At 56.0% G+C, this 21,296-nt stretch overlaps 2 protein-coding genes across 3 annotated transcripts; both read right to left on the bottom strand.

Moving 5' to 3' along the window:
• Nucleotides 1-980: 980 nt before the first annotated feature.
• P3H3 (prolyl 3-hydroxylase 3) lies at nucleotides 981-11,774 on the bottom strand. Of its 2 annotated transcripts, none has more exons than XM_075438413.1 (15): nucleotides 11,340-11,774; nucleotides 11,017-11,169; nucleotides 10,127-10,316; nucleotides 9,868-9,999; nucleotides 9,016-9,149; nucleotides 8,637-8,726; nucleotides 8,237-8,289; nucleotides 7,967-8,025; nucleotides 6,676-6,800; nucleotides 6,459-6,554; nucleotides 5,304-5,454; nucleotides 5,012-5,129; nucleotides 2,540-2,615; nucleotides 1,971-2,111; nucleotides 981-1,675 (listed from the first exon to the last, which is right to left on the bottom strand). In XM_075438413.1, exons 1-15 carry the CDS (start codon nucleotides 11,754-11,756, stop codon nucleotides 1,463-1,465), a joined length of 2,148 nt encoding a protein of 715 aa, XP_075294528.1. In that variant the 5' UTR covers nucleotides 11,757-11,774; the 3' UTR covers nucleotides 981-1,462. The 2 variants fall into 2 exon arrangements, with proteins under 2 accessions (XP_075294528.1, XP_075294520.1); XM_075438405.1 differs by having other exon boundaries at nucleotides 5,012-5,126; nucleotides 11,340-11,771.
• Nucleotides 11,775-12,935: 1,161 nt separating this feature from the next.
• GPR162 (G protein-coupled receptor 162) lies at nucleotides 12,936-19,085 on the bottom strand. The gene is made up of 5 exons (XM_075438428.1): nucleotides 18,992-19,085; nucleotides 15,742-17,527; nucleotides 14,715-14,904; nucleotides 13,987-14,138; nucleotides 12,936-13,823 (listed from the first exon to the last, which is right to left on the bottom strand). The coding sequence occupies exons 2-5, from the start codon at nucleotides 16,579-16,581 to the stop codon at nucleotides 13,296-13,298; spliced, it is 1,710 nt and encodes a 569-aa protein (XP_075294543.1). The 5' UTR covers nucleotides 16,582-17,527; nucleotides 18,992-19,085; the 3' UTR covers nucleotides 12,936-13,295.
• Nucleotides 19,086-21,296: the final 2,211 nt, after the last annotated feature.

Here is a 21,296-nt window from a genome sequence, read left to right as displayed (position 1 = left end):
AATCTCTTTTAATCTCTCCTGCAGCTTTGGCCCAAGCCTGAGATAAATACCTTTTAACGGATCTCATCTGACGTCAGGAGGCCATCAGTCTAATCACCCAAGCCACCTCTGAGCAAAGCAAGCCAGAGACGTGGACACTGGCCCCTCGTCCCCCAGCCCATCCTCATCAAGCAGGAACCACCCAGCACCCCCACACAGGTCATCGGGGCGGACGTGCGAGTGCTAGGATGCGACGGACCTCCCGCCAGGGAGAGGGGATTTGAAAAACGCATCAAACTGTCTTCTCCCTGTGACCCTGGGGAGGACGGCAAGCACAAAGGGTTGCCGATGCAGCTTTCCCAAGCTTGCGTGTTGAGGAAGTGCTGGGATTGTGACTGAGGAAAGACTTCCCTTTCCACGAGCAGGGGCCCTGTGCCGACAGCAGCGAGGGGCTCACCCACCCGCCTCTCACACCACTGGGCCTGGCCCTACAGGTTTCTTCCATCTGAACTGTAGCTGGGATCTCCATGCACAACCCTCATGGAGGCCTGTGTCGTACTCATCGAGTATGTCATGACCACAGACTGATCTCTGGCTCTAATGCTTCCCAGGAAGAGGGTCACTGCTCTTTTTGATACTCCATGTCCACCCCATTCAATTCCTGTTTGGCTACAATATAATCCCATCTCGGGACACTAATCCCCTGGGCAGTGACAGCAGATTGTCTTTGTATGAGGGTGGAAAACAATGAACAAAATATCTCTTCTGCTTTCAGGGGCAATTTGGTGTATGGAGAGGGGGAAGGAAAAAAAAAGATGAAAGGCCTTGCTGCAGGGAAATGTGAGTATAGTGCTTTTTCTTAAAGGCACCCCCCACCACCACTTTGTTTGTTTTCTTTCATTGAGGGCTCAATCTACTTCCATCATTTGTTAATTAAATTTCCATCAGCAATGAGCGTGCGTGTCTCCTTCCTGGTGTACAGACTCAAACTTCCATCAACATCTGTGTCCAGCATTTTGCTTTTATTCCATATATTCACAGTCCCTCACCTTCCCTCTCTCAGACCAACCGCAAGGTTCCGGAGTTTGCAGCTCCTAGGAAATTCAAAGGCTTCTGTTTTGAGTTCCTAAATGTGAGATAGCCCTTGCTGAAAGACCCCAGGCTCCTCCTCCCCCTCTCAGGTTTGGCCCTGGATGACCAAGAAGGTGGCACTGAGAGGAGTGGGGTGAGGAGACCCCACCTTCTTAGTTCTGCGTGACGCAAACACCTTGGTGAGGCAGTGAAGAAAGTCCCTGGTGTCACTGACTTCTGTCCCTGCTCCCATTTTTCAGCTGCTGGGATGTCACAGAGAAGAAAGTTGTATCCCTCCCCATCACTACGGCTCTAGCATGCTAATACACTGCTCCAGGCCTCTGTGGTCCCGGTGCTACCGCGACCTGCCAGGCCATGGTGTGTGCCAGCCCTGCCCCAGGGCCCTGTGTACTCAGAACTCATCTCTGGCTCGCAGCCCCTTGGGGTGCTGCGTCCTGTCCGAGCCAGGCTTGCGGCTCCGGCTCGTGGGCCTGGCTCCGCTGGTGGGAATGGGAGGCTCTGAGGAGGATCTGCCACTGTGATCAGACCCCTGATGCTCTTCTCCATTTGGCCGCTCCTGCTCCACAGCCCTCTGCTCCATCAGCTCCTCTGCCTTCACCCGCTCCTGCAGCCATGGAGACAGAGATGATGTGAAGCCCTCCCTGCCAGGGTCTTGGCTCTGCTCACAAGGGCTGACAAGGCACATCTTGTCTTTGACAAATCCATCCAACCCCACCAGAGTCCGTTCTCTCTTGCAGGACCCATCACAGGCTGTCCCCTCTACCAGCTACCTTGTCAGAGGACAACTCCCAGCTGCTGCACTACACTCTGCCCCATGGGAAAGCCCACCAGCCATTCCTCGGAGGGATCTGATCTAGCTTGGAGGTACTCTCATCCGTTTCCCCAGCATGGTCCTTTACCTGCTCAGCATGCTCCTGGGAATGTGTGTACCAGAGAGCAATGGCGCAGCGCCTTCCGCGGCTCACTGCCCACACACCGTGGGGGTTCTCCTTGCCAGAGCTGAAGGCTACCAGCCTCCCACACTTAGGACGCACCTCAGCCTGCCAGGAGAGAGAGAGAGAGAAGAAACAATGAAGCCAGCAGCCCCCTGCTCTGCGGTACATGGTCCTTCTACAGAGGTCATGCTGCCTCTGGGAACGTGGAACAGTGGAGAGCCGCAAGGCATCTGCTGTCAGTCTATGAGCAAGGTAGACCTTGGGGAGGGACAGAGAGAGTCAAAAGGACAACACGGGTCACAGACACCCACAGACCGGAAGAGCCTGGAATATCTCAGGTAGGAAGGAGTTAACATCTCCTCTCTGAGATTTGCCTCAATTTGCCTTTAGCTGCCCCTATTTGAATCTGCCACAGCACCAGCACTGGATTGCTTTTGGAATGGTGGGATCCAATAGCCAGCTAGTTTCCTTCTGCCCAGACTAAGTCTCACCCCCCGTCCTCCCTCCTTTTTTTTGGCCGGTCCCAGACTTACTGTGACAGTGACAGTGTCCATTTCAGTGAAGAAAAGGCTCCCACCTTGGAAGTCATCATTGAGGTAGAGAATGCCACTGCGGGGGAGAAAAAAAAAAAAAAAAAGACATAGGGACGGTGAAGCTCCTTCCTCCCAGGTGCTTCCCCACTCTCCTGCCATGGGAGGCTGTGGGACCTGAATGTCACCTCAGGTTCCAAATGTGTCTAGACCAGTTAACAGGAGAATCCATTTGAGGGTATCAAATACCGCAGCGTCTAGCTCAGGGGAGTCCCCGAGCTGCAAGCCACAAGAGGCTAGGAGAACACGCTGGTGAGTTAGCTCTATGGGATTGTCCTGTTTTGTTTGGTTTGTTTTTCAATCCTCTGCAGCATGCATCTGTGGCACCGTTGTGACAACACCCTGGGCTAGACGGACCTTGGTTCTGACCTGGCATGACGTTGTTTATAAGACTGGGAATAATCCAAAGCCTGGAAGAGGAGACTGATCAGCAAAGAATGCCATGTCCTGAGAGTCAAGAAATTTGAGGGTAACATAAGAACGGTCAGAAAGAGGCTTGGTGCATGCAGTGAAGAAAATTAAAACAAGAAATTTCTTCACTCATGTTAGATAAAGAAAAAAGTAATGAGGCCACTGTGCAGTGCAGGTGCGACCACAGTCAACTAGGTGAAACAATGGACCACAAACCACTTGAGCTCCTCTTGGTATTCAATTCAGTTGATAGAAGATGTCAGGGCAACAAGAGAGGCTCATCAATGGGACTGCGAGAATGCAATAGCAATCAATCAACACTGTGGCTGCTGAAACAAAACATTCAGGACATAAGGACAGTGAGAGGATCACCCCAGTACTGAAATCCAGGGACTTATAGCTCTTCTGCTACAGTTTTAGTAAGACTGTGAAGTCAGGGGGGTAACTTAACTGGAGAAAAGCAAGGACAGCTCTCACACACACGAAGGGGCGGGAGGGCAGGGATAATGCCTGAAGCATAAACAGGCCTGTTAGCCTGACCTCAGGAGTCTGCAGGGCTTTCGAACCTATTTCTGAGGAGAAGGATAATTGAGGGACAAGAGGTAAATGGAAAACAGTCTTAAAATATAACATGGGGGTACTAAAAGCAGATTGAGCTAGCCACACAATCATGCTCGATCTCAGCAGTTTGGACTGTGGTAGAAGTACTCGGAACAGTGCCACTGGGGAAACTGCCAACAAACACAGAGAAGGTGAAGAAGAGCACATGAAGCACACAGCGACTCGTGGACCGCTGGAGCTGAAAGGAGTACTGGTCACCTGGAGGAGGATCACTGCGAGTCTTGGACCCCTGGGCCCAACCCTGTTCAGTAGTTTCATTGATGACCATAGCATAAATACACAAAAGAGATCCAGGAAATCTGGAGCACAGGGACCTCTTTCAGAAATACAATGGAAGAGCTCAGCCCTTGTGAGCTGGTTGGTCAATCACAATTCACTTTGCAAATGGACATGAATACTCCTGGAGACAGCTCAGTGGCATAAATCCCAGAAGATATTTTAACATACATTCAAGTAGCAGTCAGAGAAGCCCCCTACCCAGGGAGGAGTGAGGTGCCAGGACAGCTTTCCCACAGGAGGGACAGAGATCTAACCAGTTACATGACAGAGCCCAGTAACTTTACAATCTGACTATACCAAGTCAACACCTATATCAGAAGGAAAACTGACTCAATGATACTGGAATTCACTCTAAGTCCCACATCCTCACCATAGGTTGCTCAGAGAAGGTTTCTCCTCTGGGTACGGCTACCACTCAAAGAAAAGGCAAATTTCTGGATGCCCAGGGAAGGGATGGGAAACAGGAGGAATCAACTGTAGTGAATTGACCTCATTTAGCTGCAGTGTGCAATAATTGTCACCGTCTCTAAAATATATTTTGCATTCTTTCACAGAAGAGTAAAAAAATACTGCCACAGGCTGGAAAAAATTTCTCACATGGAATGGAAAAACCCAACACAAAGTATTGGCAGTGAATCTTGGGAGATGAACAGAGAGAACAGCCACCAGAGTACACTGACTGCTCAGACAAAGGAAAGCCAAGGAGCTTGGTTCTCCCTCTCCCGTAATGCACGGAAGACTGTGAAAGACAGAACTTGATTAGAAGAAATAGACTGTCATAAGGGCTGGCAGTGGACTGGGGTACTGTGGTAGACCCACAAGATGACAATTTGATATCACAGTTCTCATCTATGCAGCCCCCCAGCTCCTTCTGCTCACCGTTAACGCTGCCTGTGGGGAGGGAGGGAGAAAGAGCAAATCTTTTTCTCAGCCTAGGGGAGGCATTTCACACCTCGTTCTGAAAGCAGCCTTCTGCCTGATGCTACAGTCCTGGCTGACTTTGAGCCAACAACCCATCACCTGGTTTCTATAAGCTGAGCTCATCCTCTGATGGGGCCAGGGAGACATTCTGGTCTCCCTGTGATCCAATCCTTCTTCTCTTACCTGTAGTCCCTGTAGACATAGGCAGGTGGTTCTCTCCAGCACTCTTGCCCCTCAGGATCCAAGAGACAATTATCAGCATGGACAGGATGACTAAGATCCATGCGACCTTCCTGTTCTTCTGAAAAGGGAAGTTAAACAAAAAGAATACAGGCATTTTCTGTTTCAAGAAAGAATAAAGCAGAAAGACAGGGGCACAGCGAGCGTAAAGGGAAGAGAGTCTCCCGAGTGGACATGGCTGGGGCTGAGCAGACTCTCCAGGAGAAAGGAACTAACAAGGTGAAAGATTCTTTACCATCAACAGCTGTGCGGCACACAAGGTGTGTGAATGAGAAATGGAGTTTCTTCCCAGGAGTAAAGTAGGACTCTATGATTTTCCGTGATTTCTCACTGGCCCGCAGAAGTAATCTGGCGTCTCTCCAGTCCACGTCCCCATTCTGGGCCAGCTACAAGTGAAAAACAAGGCTGTTAGAATACTTACATACAAAGACGCTCTAAAAAATGATACACGTACACAGTATGGAAGAAGAGACCTGCGTAAAGCCCTGTGGTCACACATGTAAGAAAACACCACGTTTTCTCATGTAAACGTAAGTCAGAGTACACCTGCACAGCACAGCAATTCTTTCCCTCTACTCAGCACATGAAGCCACATCTAGAATGCAGCACCGTTTTGGGTCCCCCAGCGCACAAGCGACACTGGGGAACTGGAGTGAGTCTTCAGCGACGGGTCTTAAGATGGCAGGGGTGTTGCGGGGTGTTGGAGTACATGATTTAGAAAAAGAGATTGAAAGAGGTAGGTTTCTTCAGCCTACAGAAGAGAAGGACAAAGGAGGATCTAACTACAGTCTACTGTCACCTAAAAGGGGGTTATGGAGAAGATGGAGACAGTCTCTTCTCAGAGGGATGCACCGAACAGACATGAGGCAACAGGTGAAAAGCTGCAGCAAGCGAAGTTATGGCTAGATATAAAGAAAAATTTCATCCTCCCGAGAGTGGCAGAGCACTGAAAGGGGTGCCCAGAGAGGCTGGGGAATCTCCACCCTTGCAGATGTTCAGGACTCGCCCGCGCAAAGCCTCAGGGGATCTCATCCAGCTTTGGAATTAGCCATGCTGTGAGCAGGGGGTTGGACCAGAGAGCTCCAGAGGCTCTTTCCACCTTAATTTATTCTCCAATTCTAAGCTAAGCATGTATGTAAGACTGCCATACATGGACAAGCAGCAATCCCGAAACCCTGTCTTCACAGGGGCAAGTGACACAAGCCCTCCACATCCAACGTACCTAAACACAATCATGGAGGAACAGAGTCAGGGCAAACGCACGTGTGCTTGTGAGGAAGACAACACACCCATGACCCCATCCAGAGCACGCTTCGCAGAGAAAAACGCCCCGGTGGCTAACACTCTTTGTGGATATTCAAGAAGAGGGCAGACTCACAGAGCCACTTACCTGCATGGCCTTCAGAACGGTTAACCCTTCAAATCTCTCATGTGGGGTGTGAGGCGACCGTCGTGCCCGGTAGCCGTCTCCTGCTTCTGCTGCTGCCTGGAACAGAAGGATATAGATGACACACATTAGGCTGCCATCTCACCTCCACGGAAACTCTACAGCCCTCCCTGCTGAGGACCGTATACATACAGGAGCTCCTACAAGGCCCAGGCCTCACCTTTGTCAGCCGGAGAAGGTCTTTACACTCGGACTCTGTCAGCACTCTGTCGAACACAACCCTCTGGGTTCCATTCATCCTTTGGGAATCCATCGTGACCGCAATACCCTCAAAAGGCAAAGGACCTGTTGGAGAAGCAAGCACAGCTAGGCGTGAGCAAGCTTTGGACAAGAAGCCCTCAGATACCAACCCCCAGCCTGGATAAGGAAGCGGGGAGACACTCTACGTTCTCTGAGAAGACAGGACAGTTCCCCAGAAGTGCCCATTCCTCGCAGACCTGGGCCACTTGCACCCCTCACATGCTTCAGGGGAACCAGAGCATCAGCTGGGGAAGATGGCCTACAGCAAGTGCTTCAGGAGCCAGTGGAAACCTGGGGCTTGCTGGGAGAGCAGCAGGGAGCTGGGGAAAGTTGAGTACACTGTGGATCGCAGCAACAGAACAGGTCCAGCCTATTGGGGTGAAGCTCTGGAGAAAACAAGCAGGCAAACACCTCCATCAACCCTCCTTTCAATCACACACCTTATCCCAGAATTACCTCTAGTGGATCTTTCTACCTCCGTCAGCCCCAAACAGAAGCAAAGGATACTAGCTGGTGATTTGATCTTTTGATCTACGGCCTTTTCTTCTCCCCCTTCTGACCTCTGGATGGTCAGGAATGCCAAGGCCCTCAGAATGATCTGCTCTCCCATGTGTCACAGCAGAGAACCACTTGGGGTCACTTCAAGCAAAGACTCCAGGACAGAGCCCTGCAGAGGCTGTGTCCACGTGTAAGAACAGAGGACCAGCAAAAACACGGGACTCTGCACTGCAGTCTATAGCACTCAGCCATGAACCATTTGCACTTCAGTTTTTCAGGGAAAAACTTGCCCAAGCCGAATAGTCTGTTTCCAGTTTCCACTTCCCCCCCTCCTCTCCTTGTCCCCTTCAGAAAAAAAGTTGTTTGAAGTTGGGCTGGTGGAGTTGAACCAGGTTTGGTGTAGCGACTCCTGCCACACTGAACAGGCATCTGCATGTCCACAGGCTTGTCACGTATTCAGGCACCACCGCTCTCAGCTTCTCCAGCCACAGTGCTCTTTGTGTTCCCATCCCAGAGATGTACGCAGCGAGATTTTGCAAGATTACACATGCATCGAAGAGGGAGAAAAGAAACAGTGAGAAGACTTGCTGAGCCATTCGAGTCAGTCTGCATCTATGCTAGCATTCAAATGTCTGAGGATGGAAGAAAAGACAGCACTTAGCCTGGCTAAGCCTGGCTGACTGCATCCAAGTCCTTTAAGCTCTTTTACTCACCCCTCTTCTCCTTCTCTTCCACATCCAGAGTTTCCTGCTTTTGCTTCTCCTGATCCTCTCTCGGGAGCAAGGAAAAAAACAGAGACTGGGGCTGTCAGTACACAGAGCTAAGCCAACCCTCCTCTGTGGTAGCATGTCACACCCCTTCTGTTCCTGTTTTGCCCATTCCTCAGCAGGTATTACTGTTCCTTGTACCAGCCCTGCCAGTCCAACTCCATCCCCTACTTCCAACACTTACATTTAAGTGCTAGTTGACTTGGCCAACCTTACCTGTATTTCTCCTTTAGGTTTTCAGGAATCAGCTCATCTGGAGTCCAAAGATCCTGTAGGAACAAACGCAGACGGTTCAGTACACAACAAAATTCTCCCACATTGGATCATGTCAAACAGCCAGTTCGCAGTCCCGCTTCTCCAGTGAGTATCAGACCAATGGTTCTGGTCTGCTTCCGATGACAGCCAGATTGGGCTAATGCATATGGTTACAGCAGCAATTTCCAACTAACTTTGGAACTGGAGCAGTGGAAAGGCCTTAAAGATCCACCTCATAAGGACTTGGGGGGTCCTTCTCATCAGCATCTGATCCTTTCTGGATCATGTGCTACTGAAGTGAGTTCTGGCAACTGTTTTGGTGAAATCAGGGCAGGAAGATTAAGACGACACCATTACTTACAGGGTCATTAAAAGTTTCCCCTAGATGCTCCACTGCATAATAAATCAACTTCTTCTCCATCAAAGATCTCTGCATATAATGTTGAATGCTCTAAGGAAGAAAAGAGGCTGTCAATCAACCACCCCACAAAAGACAACCCCATCCTTGTCCAGGGCAGAAGGCTGCCCCAACACACTGCTGTTCACTAGGAAAGCCCAGATCCGTCCTGAAGTGATCCTGCCTGGTACAGACTATAAGTAAACTCAGACTCCGTTTCTTCAGTCCTGGGCTTGGCACACACCTGCAGTAAAACATGTTTCCCTTTTCGCCTCCTGGACTGCGATCCTGTTGTGTGGGACAGAGGAGGGCCAACAAAGTACAGACCTGGGGTTGTAACTACCTCTCTGGCTGTGACAGCTGTGTCCTCTCCCAGTTCTCTGCGATACTGCTTCATTTTCTCCAACATTGGCTCATCCGTGGGATAGAAGAGCAAGTAGGAAGCAGCGCATTCAGCAGCCAGTGCCTGGTTCCCAGCTTGGGCAGGGACAGAACAGAACAAACAGACAGGTCTCTGAAAGAATTGATGTTAGCATCAAATGCGTATAGGCCAGCACGACCCAACATCATGATGAGGGATCTGGAGGCTTCTTTGAGATACAAGTTTTACCAGTGCCCTGAGAGGAGATGAGAGACAGCTGGGTCAGTGCAGGAAGGAGCAGAAGTACCCAAGAGAAGAGCTGAGGGATGTGTGACAGTGACAGGGTGACCAGTGTCACAACAGGCCACCAGTGGAGAGAGGGCAGGCAGGGCTGACTCAGAAGGAACACCACTGTTGAGGTGAGACGCACATGCATGCTCTAGGTAGGAAGCGGGGGCCTGGTCTGGAGCCATGTACTGAAACGGAGGGTATAAACCACACAGCTGGAACAGCAGCAGGCAGCCGGAGCAAGGACTTGAAACAGAGAGCGCTGGAGGAAAGAAGTGAGAACAGCCACACGTTACAGGGGCTGCACAAGGAGGCTGAAGCAGACCACAGGAGACCTGTCTCAAGGTGGCCACAGGCTTGGGCTTGAGCAAGAGAAGAGAGGTTCTAGGCAGAGCAGGCGAGTCACGGGGCAGAAGGAGGGAGAGAGAGGGAGAGCTCAGGTCAGTGTGCCACTTCTCCCCACGAGATGCTGCCCTCCAGGTCTAGAGGCAAAGGGCAAGTTTAGGGGTGCCACAACGTAACCCGCTGGGTTGTGGCTCTGCTCACCTTGATCATAGGCAAACTGCAGGAAATCAAGATGAGAGGGTATGAAGTCTTCCGTGGCAGAAATCCGCCCCGGCTTTGTGGCAATTTCAAGGACGCACTGCTGTCTGCACTTCAGAACCTGAATATAATGGGCTGCAAGAAAGAGGAGCAAGAAAGGCAGCAGCTCCCACTTCTGCCAGACAGCAGCGCTGGGAAACGGGGCATGTCCAGCACAGGGAGCATGGCCTTCCTACCCAACCCTGTGTGCCTCTAACGCTACCTGCAATGGCTTCGTATAGGCCAGCTTGCATCTCCTCCTCCTCCTCCTCCTCCTCCTCCCGAGGACCTTCACAAAGAGCACGACACTCTTCCAGTGCTGACAGTGCCTCTGCGAGCGACTCCTCCAGCCTGGACACAGCCTGCGGGTACTCATCTGCATTGTAGTGCTGCACCCCAGCCTCATAGGCTTCCTGCCAGGGACAGAGCAGGCCCCCATCAGCGGGGGTGACACCAAAGGGCTCCCAGACACTTCCCCGAGTCGCTCACAGGGTAGTGCTGACATCTAGGGCCCGCCTGACCATGCACAGTCCACCACGCAGTGACAGCACATCTTCTGGGCTCGAGCCAAGCATATTTCTCGAAGGCCCTACGGCCTGCTGTAACTGTCACCAGAAAGTCTCCGTGTCACACTTGCAAGAGTTTGACTTCACCCTGAAGAGAAGGCTTCAGGAGGACCTTGCTGCAGCCTTTCATATGTAAAGGGGGCTTACAAGAAAGACTGAGCAAGACTTTTAACCAAGGCCTGTAGTGACATGACAAGGGGCAATGGTTTCAAACTGACAGAGGGTAGATTTAGATTGGAGACAAGGAAGAGATTTGTTACGATGAGAGCGGCGAGATGCTGAAACAGGTTGCCCGGAGAAGTTGTGGATGCCCCATGCTCAAGGCCAGGCTGGATGGGGCTTTGAGCAACCTGGGCTAGCGGAAGGTGTCCCTGCCCACGGCAGGGGGGTTGGAACCAGATGACCTTTAAGGTCCCTTCCAACCCAAGCCATTCTACGATTCTACGTATGGTGGCCCTGTCTCAAGCTGCGGCCCTGGTGTGGGCACAGACCAGGACCCCAGATGGGGCACGAGCTGCTGACGCCCGGCTCTGCCCCTCACCCTCACCCAGTGCGGCGTGGCCTCCAGGTCGCGGAAGCTGTCCGACTTCACCCCCGACATGCGCCGGTACTTCTCTATGTCCTCCCGCATCTGGAGGTGCTGGGGGTTGGCGACGAAGAAGGTGTGAGCGGCGGACACGGCCTGATCCAGCTTCTTCAGCTGCGGAGCAAGGCAGCGGCGCCCGTCACCCTCCGGCGGGCCCACCCCACCTCACCCAATCCCCCACCCCCTTCGGCTGCTCCCGGGCCTCCCCCCCGCCAACGGCGAGACCCCCGCACCTTGGCGACCGCAGCCCCCCGGGGCAGACCCCCCCCCCCGCCGGTCCGCACCTGGAAGAAGGCCACCTGGAGGTAGTTGTAGGGCTCCCTCCGCTCGAAGTCCCGGCGGACGGCCAGGCTGGCGCGGTGGGCGGAGGGCGCGGCGCCCAGCCGCAGCCCCAGGCAGTGCCGCAGGCAGTCGGCTCGCTGCAGCACCCGGCCGAAGAGCGCGGACTCCCAGCGCCCGGCCCCCGGCGGGCCGAGGAAGGCGGCCTCCCGGCGGCAGGCGGAGCGGCAGGCGCGGAGAGCCGCCCGCAGCCCCGCGTAGCTCTGCAGGGCGCGCTGCAGCAGCTCGGCCGCCCGCCCCCAGTCCCGCGCGAAGTACGCCCGCACCCCGTCCGCGTACAGCAGGTCGTAGGGGACCAGGCGGCCCGGCGACGTGGCGGCGGCCGCGGCGAGGAGCAGGCAGAGGCAGCGCAGGGAGGCCATGGCCGAGCCGCCGGGGAGGAGGAGGGGGAGGAGGAGGAGAGGGGGTCCGGGGCGGGCAAGGTCCTGGCGGGCCCCGGGCTAGGCCCACCCAGGGGGGCGGGCCGGCGGGCGGTGCGGGGCCGGAGCCGCGGCGGCCGGGAGAGCGGCTCGGCGTGCAGGTGGGTGAGGGGGGTTGCGGGGCCGCCGCCCGCGTCCCAACCGGCGGGGGGGCGGGCAAGGCCCGGCTCAGTCCCCGCTCCCGCGTCCCTCCTTGGCGGCAGGGCCCGCTGAGACCGTCCGCCTCTCCGTGGGCGCCCGGTGCGGGTCCCTCCGCGGGCCCCGCAGAGCCGCGGCACCCCGCTGTCTGGCGTGGTCCTTCGCCCAGGCGTCCGCCGGCCCCAACCCAGAGCCCGCCGGCCAGCCGCCCTGTGAGAGGGTGACGGTTCACCCGCCGGCATCCGCGATGGGGACAAGGCGCACTTTGGCCAAGCCCCAGCACGCCGAGGAGCGCTTTGGGGGGCGAAGGGCCTTTCCGAGGCAGCCCCCCGCTTGCCCGTGGCTGTATCTGCAGCCTGCAGCGGGCCGAGGCAGCCCATCACCCACGTACTACCTCCGCACCTCCCTTCCGAGACGTCCACACGGAGCAGGAGCCCGCTCCGGACCTCAGGGCTGCCAGCTTTGACAGCGTGGGCAGACGGGGACCTTGCCCGGGGAAGGCTCGGTCAGCTTTTCTGCCTGGGCGAGAAGTGTGAGCTGTTGTGTTTCACGCAGAGTTCACACTGGAATCAGCGTGCACCGGTGAAACGTCAGAGTCTTTCTGGAGAGAATTTGCTTGCTTTCAAGCCTGGGGTTGCCTCAAAGCAATACCTTTTGCTGAGCGATACGAGAAACCACAGAGGCTGCTCCTGCTTAGCTGTAGGCAGCCTAAGCCTCCCCTGAAACAGGCAGGAAAAACTTTTCACCCAGTCTCCCGTGAGGACTCCTTGAGATGGGCTTTGCTCCCTTCCCTGGGCTGCTAAGCATCTGCTGCCTTCCAGACGCACTGACAAGGAAGCGATGGAGAGGGAGGAGAGGAGCCTCGCACGTCCCACATTTCCCCTCCCGAAGCCTGCAAAGCTTCATTAAATATTGGGCCAGTCACTCTGTTTCTATGGAAACAAAATTATTACTAATATATTATTTTAAAAACAGACACGCGATTGACACTCCAAATATAGAATTTTAATACCATTCTGCGCCTGCCTTGTCTCCTAGGGCACAGCGGATGCGAGGGTGGAGTTCACAAAGGGACGGGACTGGCAAGGGTGCCGAGTGGCGGTGGCAGCGGCGGGTGTGTTTGTAACCTGAGAGCAGGCACAGGCTGTCCGCGTCTGTCTGTCTCGCTCCCTTCTGGGGGTCTGTCCCTCTTCTTTTTCCCCCACCAGCGTGGGGTGCTGTGTTTTCCTGCCTGCTGGCGAGAAAGATGAGAATGCAAATTAGTGATCGGGTCCCAGGACAAAGGGAACACTTGAAGTTTTATTTAAAAATCGTGATGGCACTGAATGTTTTTGATGCTGTCTCTCATAGTTTGGGATCCTGGAAGGTCTCTGCCTCACAGGCCTCAAGGGTCCGTTCACGTGGTGACTGCTCCCCATCCTGCAGATGCCAGGCTTCACTGCCAGCCAGGGAGCAGCGCCGTGGCCGGTCGGCGTTCTCCTCCTCTCTGCTGCCGAGGGAGAGGCGGCGATCGCGGCGCGATGCGAGCGGGAGACGGGAGTGCCGTGGGCTGCAGGCTGGGGTGGGCTGTGGCGTCTCGTCGATGAACGTGGTGATCTCATCTCGGAAGAAGCAGGCGCTGGAGCTGGAGCCCCGGGGCATCAGCCCCCCCTCCAAAAACTGCCGTAGGGTCGTCAGCTCGTCTTCTGGGGGCCGCCGGCGGTGCTGGTAGTCATGCAGCTGAGGAGGCAAGAAGATGGGGCCTCCAGACTTGCGGGGGGTGGAAATGCGGATGTCGTCAGATGAAGACCACTTGTGCAGGAAGGACGGAGCGGACCGGTGGGCGGAGAAGATGTTAGTCTCATCATGTGACATTCTCCGGGAGATAGGGACCTGGAAAACGGAGGAGGCAGATGATGGAAGACTCAAAGAGACAGAACGGGAGGGGAGTAGCTGAGGCCTTCTCAGAGAAGAGAGTCAGGAGGACACGAAGGCGAGGGAGACTGACAGAGAAGGAAGCGGGTAGTGGGGCTGCCCCTGCTAGCTCTCGGCTCACCTGCAGGTAGTGCACCTTGTCCTGGGGCACCAACATGTGGTGCATGGGTAGCAGCTTGATGTCCCGCGAGTCCCGCTTCACAGCTGCAGCACCGTTTGCATCAAATCTCACTTTGCAGATCCTGCCATCGCCGTAATCGTCGCACACACCATCTGTTGGCAGAGAGGGGAACGGCAGTCAGCGCTTCTCAGCCAGAAGAGGAGCGTTATCAGGGCACCCGGACGCAATCCCAATGCTTGTCTGACTTCTGCCACCCTACTTGCAGCCCTCAGGGCGCACCTCTGAACAAGGACCTCGTCTTTCTGCTTACAGCAGCACTAAAGGACCCGGAGACAGACCGCCCTGTTTCTTCTGTCTCGCTGTTTAGTCTCCCACTGCCAGAACTTGGACCTTTGCATCAGCAGGTGGGGCTGAGGCCCCGTGTGTCACTTTCATTGTGGTTTGGCAGCTGTACACACCGGGTCTGCTCTCACATCTGCAGTGCAGGATGTTGCCCTAATTTTTCCTGGATGCTAGTGAGTCCTAAGGCAGCAAGTGAGTGGCAGAGCCTTCTCCAGAATAAATTTTGTCATAGTTGCTGACTCCAAGCTATAACATGAATCTCACCTACCCACCCACAACATCGCTCCCACTGCCATCGAGTCCTGTTCCTAGGGCAGACCTCTCTTTCCTCCTTTTGCGGAGGGGCTTAGTGAGGAAAGGTGACTGTGGGGTGGCGAGGCGCTTACCGTCATCTCCGTCTTCCTCAGACATGATGGCCACACACTGCTCCCACACAGTGCGCAGATCTGCTCGGTAGCGCTCGCAGGACCAGATGAAGGAGGGGAGCAGCAGAGTCTGCACCATGGAGCACCAGAGCACAGCCAGGACCATCCAGGTGGGCGCCGTGTCATAGCGCAGGCTGAAAAAGCTCACGACCTTGGAGGTAAGAGAGAGAAACAACGCTGAGAAGGAAGACAGAAGCGGGCATCAAGGCAGAAAGGTAACGGGAGTCAATTCTGTAGTAGAATATAATCTGGCTGTAAAGGACTCATTAAGTAAATACCCCGTGCCCCTTTGAAAAACTGTTCGTGGGGTGTTGCCCCAGGTTTGCTGGGCCATATTCTGAGCTGTCCTATCTCTGACATGAGACCTGGTGTTAACATCCCTTCCTCCCCATGCTCATTATGAGCTGGAGCTAAATAGGTGCTAACCAGGACATAGCCACTGGAAAAAAAAAAGCTATGACTAAGCCTCTGTTCTCTTGATGGTTCCCTTTTAGAACTTCCCCAGCTCTCCAGTTTTGCAGAGAATCAACCAGCCAGCCAAAACCTGGATGCTGACTATGACCATACAAGCAGGAGTGAAAAGAAAACCGTCTGCAACAGCTTTTAAAGCTGGTGTATCAGTTCTCCAAAAGCAAACTGCAGAAACAGAAATCTCATTGTTTTCATTACAGAGGTAAATCCCCCTGTAAATTTGCAGAATAATTTCCTCTCCAGCCTCCTCTTCAGCCACTTAAAACTTTCACAGTGGTTTTAGCTGTGTGGTGCGTATTCCCCAGGCTTAGACTTTTCTTAAGAAAATGCTGCTGCTGCAGGATGGGAGAATTACTGCAATCTCTTTAAAACCGGCCCTGAGAGTAACACAGATTCAGATGCGGCAACTCTGCGGCTGGTGGACAGAAGACAGAGTTTCCTCTCTAAAACTTGAAAGGAACGGAAATCTAGTTTATCTGCGGACTCTGTGAAGGGAAAGGGAGAACTCGCTGCTTACCAAGATAGGCACCCCAGTGAGTGTGTCATACAGGAAGACAATAGCGCTGATGAGGTTGGTCATCTGCAAGGAGGTCTTGGCTGACTCGGAGCCGTCCAGTGAAGACCTCCTTTTGCCTCGTACGTCCTCCACTACGATGGCCGGCACGTTGAAAGTGGCGTGTGCTGATGAAGAGCAGGATGACGCTTCCTCTGCCCTCTGATGGCGGCACTGCTGGCGTCTTCTGTGTGCCCACAGGGTCTGGTAGAAAGTGATGCCCACGCACACCAAGCCCATGACGATTCCTCCGAGCAGCAGGAGGCTGAAGCAGACACCGAAGCCCAGCCCTATCTTGCTGACAATGAACTGGCAGCCACGGGCATAGTAGCGCTCGCCGTTGTTGTGCCAGCCGATGGAGGGCAGGGTGGAGAGGATGAATGATACCATCCAGATACCCATGACTGCGTGCAGAGCTTGCTTCTTGGCGTTGCTCAGCCGGTAGTTGACTGGCCATCTCACCATCCACATGCGGTGGTAGGAAAGGGAGGCCACTGTGAAGCAGGTGGCCAGCGCCAGGGTGTAGTATGTGGAGACAAAGACCTTGCAGATGCTTTCATTCCAGTCGTAGTCAGAGGACTCACGCCGCAGCTGCACCACGGCATAGGTGGTGAGGGGTACGGCGGCCATGAGGATGTGGGTCCCAGCAAGGAAGCATAGCAGCAGCTCCAGGGGCTTGTGTTTCTGTTGTTTGGCCGTGATGCTGAGGATAATCCAGGAGTTGGCCAACAGGGCTAACATCCCACACGCCAGCCACCACAGCGAGTTGTTGTGCAAGGTGGACTCCGATTCAGAGTCCCCCATGCTGCCACCCCTGCTAGGCTGCACCCCGGCCCTGCCGCTGGGATTTCGTCAGAGGGCAAGTGGGACTCCGCACTGGGGGAGCCACGTCCCTCCTCATCTGCTGCTGCTGCTGCTGCTGCTGCTGCTGCAGGGCAGGGTTCCTCAAGGCATTGCCGCCAGGTGCTAGGCGCAACAGCCGTCAGCTCTGTCTCGCTTTCAGTCCTCTCTTTCCCTTCTGTTTGATTATATTTCCTTCCCCTGTTCTAACTTTTTCACCTGTTCTTTCCCTTGCTCTCTTTCTCTTTCTTTCTTCCACCTTCTTTCTCTCTCTTTCTCATGAACACTTGCCAGTGCTTCTTCCCTCACTCGCTTGGGCTCACTTTTTTTTTTCCTCCCCATCTATTTCATCCCCCTCCTCCACTCTTCCCCCAAAGAAAAAGCTCTCCTTACTTCATGTGCCCACCAGGCACCTCCTGTCTCAGGGACCACCTTCTGCTGGGACTGGTGAAGGCCACATGCAAACGTGGGCTGCTGGGGACTCCAAACAGTTTGGTAGGAGCAAGCGCCTGCTGCCCAGCGTCCCAGTCAGTGAGGAGGTAGCTGAGAGTTTCGGAGATGACAGGAGGCAGGACAAAGGTCCTGCAGAAATGGCGAGGGTGGCGTAGACTCCGTGGGTAATCCCCCTCTCAGCAAATGCCACGCTTGTGGCCAGGTAGAGGTTCCCGCCAAGGCTGTCAGAGAGCCATCAGCGGAGAGTGAAGGGTGAGGAACAAGATTCAGAGGTTCCCTGTCCAAGACCTCGCGGCACCCTCACTACATTGTCCTTTTTTGCTGTCCTCCGTGGCTCAGCCTGCTCTTTCAAGCTTCCCTGCACAGCGCAGGGCAGAGCTGGCAGACAATGAGGAGATGGCGGGGAGGGGAAGATCCTTTTCAAAGGTTCCCTTGGAGATTCAGGGCACGAGGTTCACTGTAGAAGAGAGAAAAGAGAAAAAGTAATTTAAGATCATTTTATCTCCCCAGATCTCTCCCTCTCCTTGCCCACACAAACACCTTGTCATGATTTAGGCCGCGCAGAGCACTCACTGTGTCTTTCAGGGAACAGAAGAGCCAGATTTGCACCAGTACCCGCGTACCCGAGGCCGGACTCTGGCCCCCAGGAACTCCTTCCAGTGCTGCCGAGACACCCCATGCTCCCTGCCCGTCCAGCCTGAGGCTCCCCACCCAAAGCGTTCCTAGCGCCATTTCTGTGACGGAAGGCCCGATTCACATCGCTTCCTCCCATTCCGCTCCTGCCCTCCCCATGCTCTCGCTCCAACGCCCCTTGCTCCCACCGCACAGCTCCCACGGCTCTGCCAGTCTTTGCACCTCAGCTTCTCCCTGCCAGTGCTCCAGATTTTAACCTGCCGCTCCCGCCCCGTCCCATCCGCAGACCCGCGCCACCACTCCAGCAGCACCCTGCCACCCCGCAGGGTGCTGCCCCACAACTCACACGTTTCTGCCAGGGCAGCCCTGGTTCCCCCGACGCCCCGAGGTTACAAACCTGGCATATGAGACTGCTCGCCTCTGTGCTGAGACCTTTGCCAGCGACCCCTGGCCCCACCAGCCGAGACCCCCTCTCCCGTCTGCACCTCGTGGGTACCCCCCAGCAGGATACTCCAGGCCCGCTCCATGGCTTGACGGGAGCAGCTGTAAACCTGCCTTTCCGCGGACGGATCGGTGCCCCCCGAGGGGCTCTGCTCCCACCCCTCCCCTTCCCTCTGCTCCTCCGGGTCTGCTCACCCTCTCTGTAACCACCTGAGGCTTTTCCTCCTTCCCTCCCGGCTTGGAGCCGTTTGCCAGACGGGACTGGCGATGCTCCCGCTCTGCCCTGCTTCACCCCTTGCCCCCCCGGTGCCACCGCTCCCGCAGCCAGGCCCGTGGCCTCCGGGGACGGGTCAGGCAGCCGGCCGGCCCTGGCAGTCCCAGGGAACGCATCTCCTTGCGGCATCTCCTCCTGCCGCCCTCCCCACCCTGCCCGATCCGGCGGCCCGCGCCGTTCCCTCGGTGAGGCGGGAGCCCTCCCGCCTCTGCTGGCTTCGGGGCCCAGGGCCGCTCCGCGCTGCCGCCGTCCTCTGCGCTCCCGCAGACGGCAGAGCCCCGCGGCCGAGCCAGCATCGCCAAGCCCGGGGAAGCCCCTCCGCGCCCGGCCCTGCTCCCCGGCCCGAGCCCCCCCGCTCCATCCCCCCCGCAGCGGGGAGAGGAGAGGCTCGGGGAGCTGGGGGAGATGACCCAGAGGGAAGCGCGGAGAAAACCGCGGTGACGGGCGGGGGATGCGGCCGGCGGCCCGAGGCCGAGGCGCGGTGCCGGCACCCCACCCCTCCCCGCCCGGGGCTCCCGCGGCGGCCGGAGGGGCGGCGGGGGGCCGGGCGGGGGCCGGCGGGACCCATCTTACCTCTCGCCGGAGCCAGCGCTGCCATGGCGACGGGCGCCCCGCGCGACCGCGCGCTCCTCCGCCCGGCTGTGCCGGCCCCCGGCCCCGGCCGCCGCAGCCGGACGCCGCAGGCAGGCGGCCCGGCCCCGCGCTCCGGCCATCCGCCGGGCGGGGCGACGGCGGGGGGCGAGGGGCGGGGAGCGGCGCCGGGAGCGGCGCCGGGCCCGGCAGCGGGGGGCGGGACGGCCGGACCCGCCGCCGCCGCCAGACAGCGCTCCCGCAGCTGCGCTGGGCCCGGGGCCCGGCGGCTCCCCCCGCACGCACCGCTCCCGCCCCCGGCGGGCACGCCCGGCCGCCCGCGGGCACACGAGCCGCGGGACCAGGGGGCCGGGGTCAGGAAGAGGGTCGGGAGGGGAGGCGGCGGGGGGGGAAAGGCCAGGAGCCAGCGGAGGGGCCTGCCGGGGGCGCTGGGGGCTGGCCCGGGGGGAGCCGAGCCGAGCCATCGGCGGCCCGCAGCCTGGTCCCCAGAGCACGGGAAGGGGACGAGGAGGAGGGGGGCAGGGTGGGAGCGGTGCTGAGGGGAGTGGGGTGGGCGTGGGGGAAGGGTAGAGCCACCCCCACCTCCGGCTGCGCCGCCTGGGCGAGGGCAGCCCCGGCTAGAAAGCTCTCACGAGGCGACGGACGTTTCCCTCAGTCGCTGTCTTGCGGCCGAAGTGAAGGCACCAACACCTTCCTGCTCCTTGTTCCTTTTAGGAACTGGTGTCCACCAACATCTCTAAACTGATGTCCACCAACATCTCTAAAGTGGTGTCCACCAACATCTCTACACTGGTGTCCACCAACATCTCTAAACTGATGTCCACCAACATCTCTAAACTGATGTCCACCAACATCTCTACACTGGTGTCCACCAACATCTCTACACTGGTGTCCGCCAACATCTCTAAACTGGTGTCCACCAACATCTCTACACTCCTCCATTAGAACTGGGGGGGGTGGAAGTCTGTGCTTCTGGACAGTTAGGGTGTAGCTGCGTCAGCCGGGCCAGGAGAACACGGACAACTGAAGTGGAAGGACCTGCAAGATAAGTGACAAACAGGCTCTGAGTTTTAATGAGATTTCAGCTTTTTGGGCTAGGGTTAGTTTGAAGTAAGACCCTGGACATTTACAGCGTGGCCACCAAGTCCTCAGCATCAGCTGTTTTCTTCTACAGATCTGCTCCTGCCACATCACCCTGTTTGCTGAAGTGGACCTGACCCTACAGATCCGGCGTCTGCTCAGCTTGATCACCCCCTGTGACAGGGCAGATTTCATACATCGTTCCGAGTGTTGCCTGAGGTGATCCCAAGTGCCGTGGATACCAAGGAATTTCATCTGAGCTTTGTATGGTCGGCAGGAGAGACTCCTGAGTGAGAAAGCTGGAGGTACTGCTGGTTCTCAGGCCCGGGGGCAGCAGCGAAGGAGGTTCCAGAGGTATAAAAGAGATCATCTCTGAGACAAGACCTGTCTGCATTGCACTGGCCGTTGTGACTGGGGCCTGTTGTAGAGACGGTGAGTAGAATCAGAAACCAGTACAATAGATCCGGCTTTGTGTCGGGGAGGTGATAAGAGATATTTTTGAGGAAGGCGCGTGGCGATGACGCTGCTGTGCTCTGGCTGTTCTTTGGCACGTGGCAACTGCCACGGTGGAACAGCCTCAAGGGCGTTCATCTCAGTGGTCAGTCCAGCAAGGGCAGGAGCCAGAGACATGAGAATGGACAATTATGGCCCCCCCAGTCATTTCTTCTCAATTCCTACCGTTGGTGGGAGGTTTGTGCCTTGGAGTGAGAAGTTCTGTATCCACAAATGTAAACATTTGTGCAGCTCCAATTGTGTCATTTGTATGAATTCCTTAATGTGATGACTTCCACGTTACCATCCTCTTCTGATTCAGAAGTTGAGCCTCCTTAGCATGAGTTGTTAGCCTGCCTGCGTGGGTGACTAAATCCTCTTGTCATCTCAGGGAAACAGCACACCAAGCTTCCAGCACTTTCTGTGCTGCCTGCCTGCCTCAGCTGTCCTCAGGTAGGGACATCCCGCAGCCCAGCATCTCTTCGTGGCTTGGACTACACCTGACAGAGGTTGATGAGCAGAGCTGGATGGGGACAGGTCCTCCTAGCTCGACGAGGCTGGGTTCTTGGTATGAATGCTCAAAATTGAAAATTTACTGTGCAGTGGAATGAACTCTGTGGGAAGGAGAAGAGCATTTACCCTAGGGCTGTCATACTCCCAAGCAGTCCATCCATCCATCCCGTCTAAATGGATTTAAAAGACTCTTTATTTGCCT

This window comes from Opisthocomus hoazin, chromosome 1 (genome assembly GCF_030867145.1).
Source record: "Opisthocomus hoazin isolate bOpiHoa1 chromosome 1, bOpiHoa1.hap1, whole genome shotgun sequence".
Classification (NCBI taxonomy): Eukaryota; Metazoa; Chordata; class Aves; order Opisthocomiformes; family Opisthocomidae; genus Opisthocomus; species Opisthocomus hoazin.
This window is presented reverse-complemented; position numbering and strand designations above follow the sequence as displayed.

What these genes read in the sequence shown, in the direction of transcription:
- P3H3 (XM_075438413.1), bottom strand. Translation starts at nt 11,756, where the DNA reads ATGGCCTCCCTGCGCTGCCTCTGCCTGCTCCTCGCCGCGGCCGCCGCC. An exon ending in CAGCTGTCACAGCCAGAGAG is followed by an intron (nt 8,727 to 9,015) that starts GTAGTTACAACC and finishes TTTCTTCCTTAG; the next exon opens with AGCATTCAACATTATATGCA. An exon ending in GTGCCGCACAGCTGTTGATG is followed by an intron (nt 5,130 to 5,303) that starts GTAAAGAATCTT and finishes TTCCCTTTTCAG; the next exon opens with AAGAACAGGAAGGTCGCATG.
- GPR162 (XM_075438428.1), bottom strand. Translation starts at nt 16,581, where the DNA reads ATGGGGGACTCTGAATCGGAGTCCACCTTGCACAACAACTCGCTGTGG. An exon ending in TGAGGAAGACGGAGATGACG is followed by an intron (nt 14,139 to 14,714) that starts GTAAGCGCCTCG and finishes CTCTGCCAACAG; the next exon opens with ATGGTGTGTGCGACGATTAC. An exon ending in ACAAGGTGCACTACCTGCAG is followed by an intron (nt 13,824 to 13,986) that starts GTGAGCCGAGAG and finishes TCCGTTTTCCAG; the next exon opens with GTCCCTATCTCCCGGAGAAT.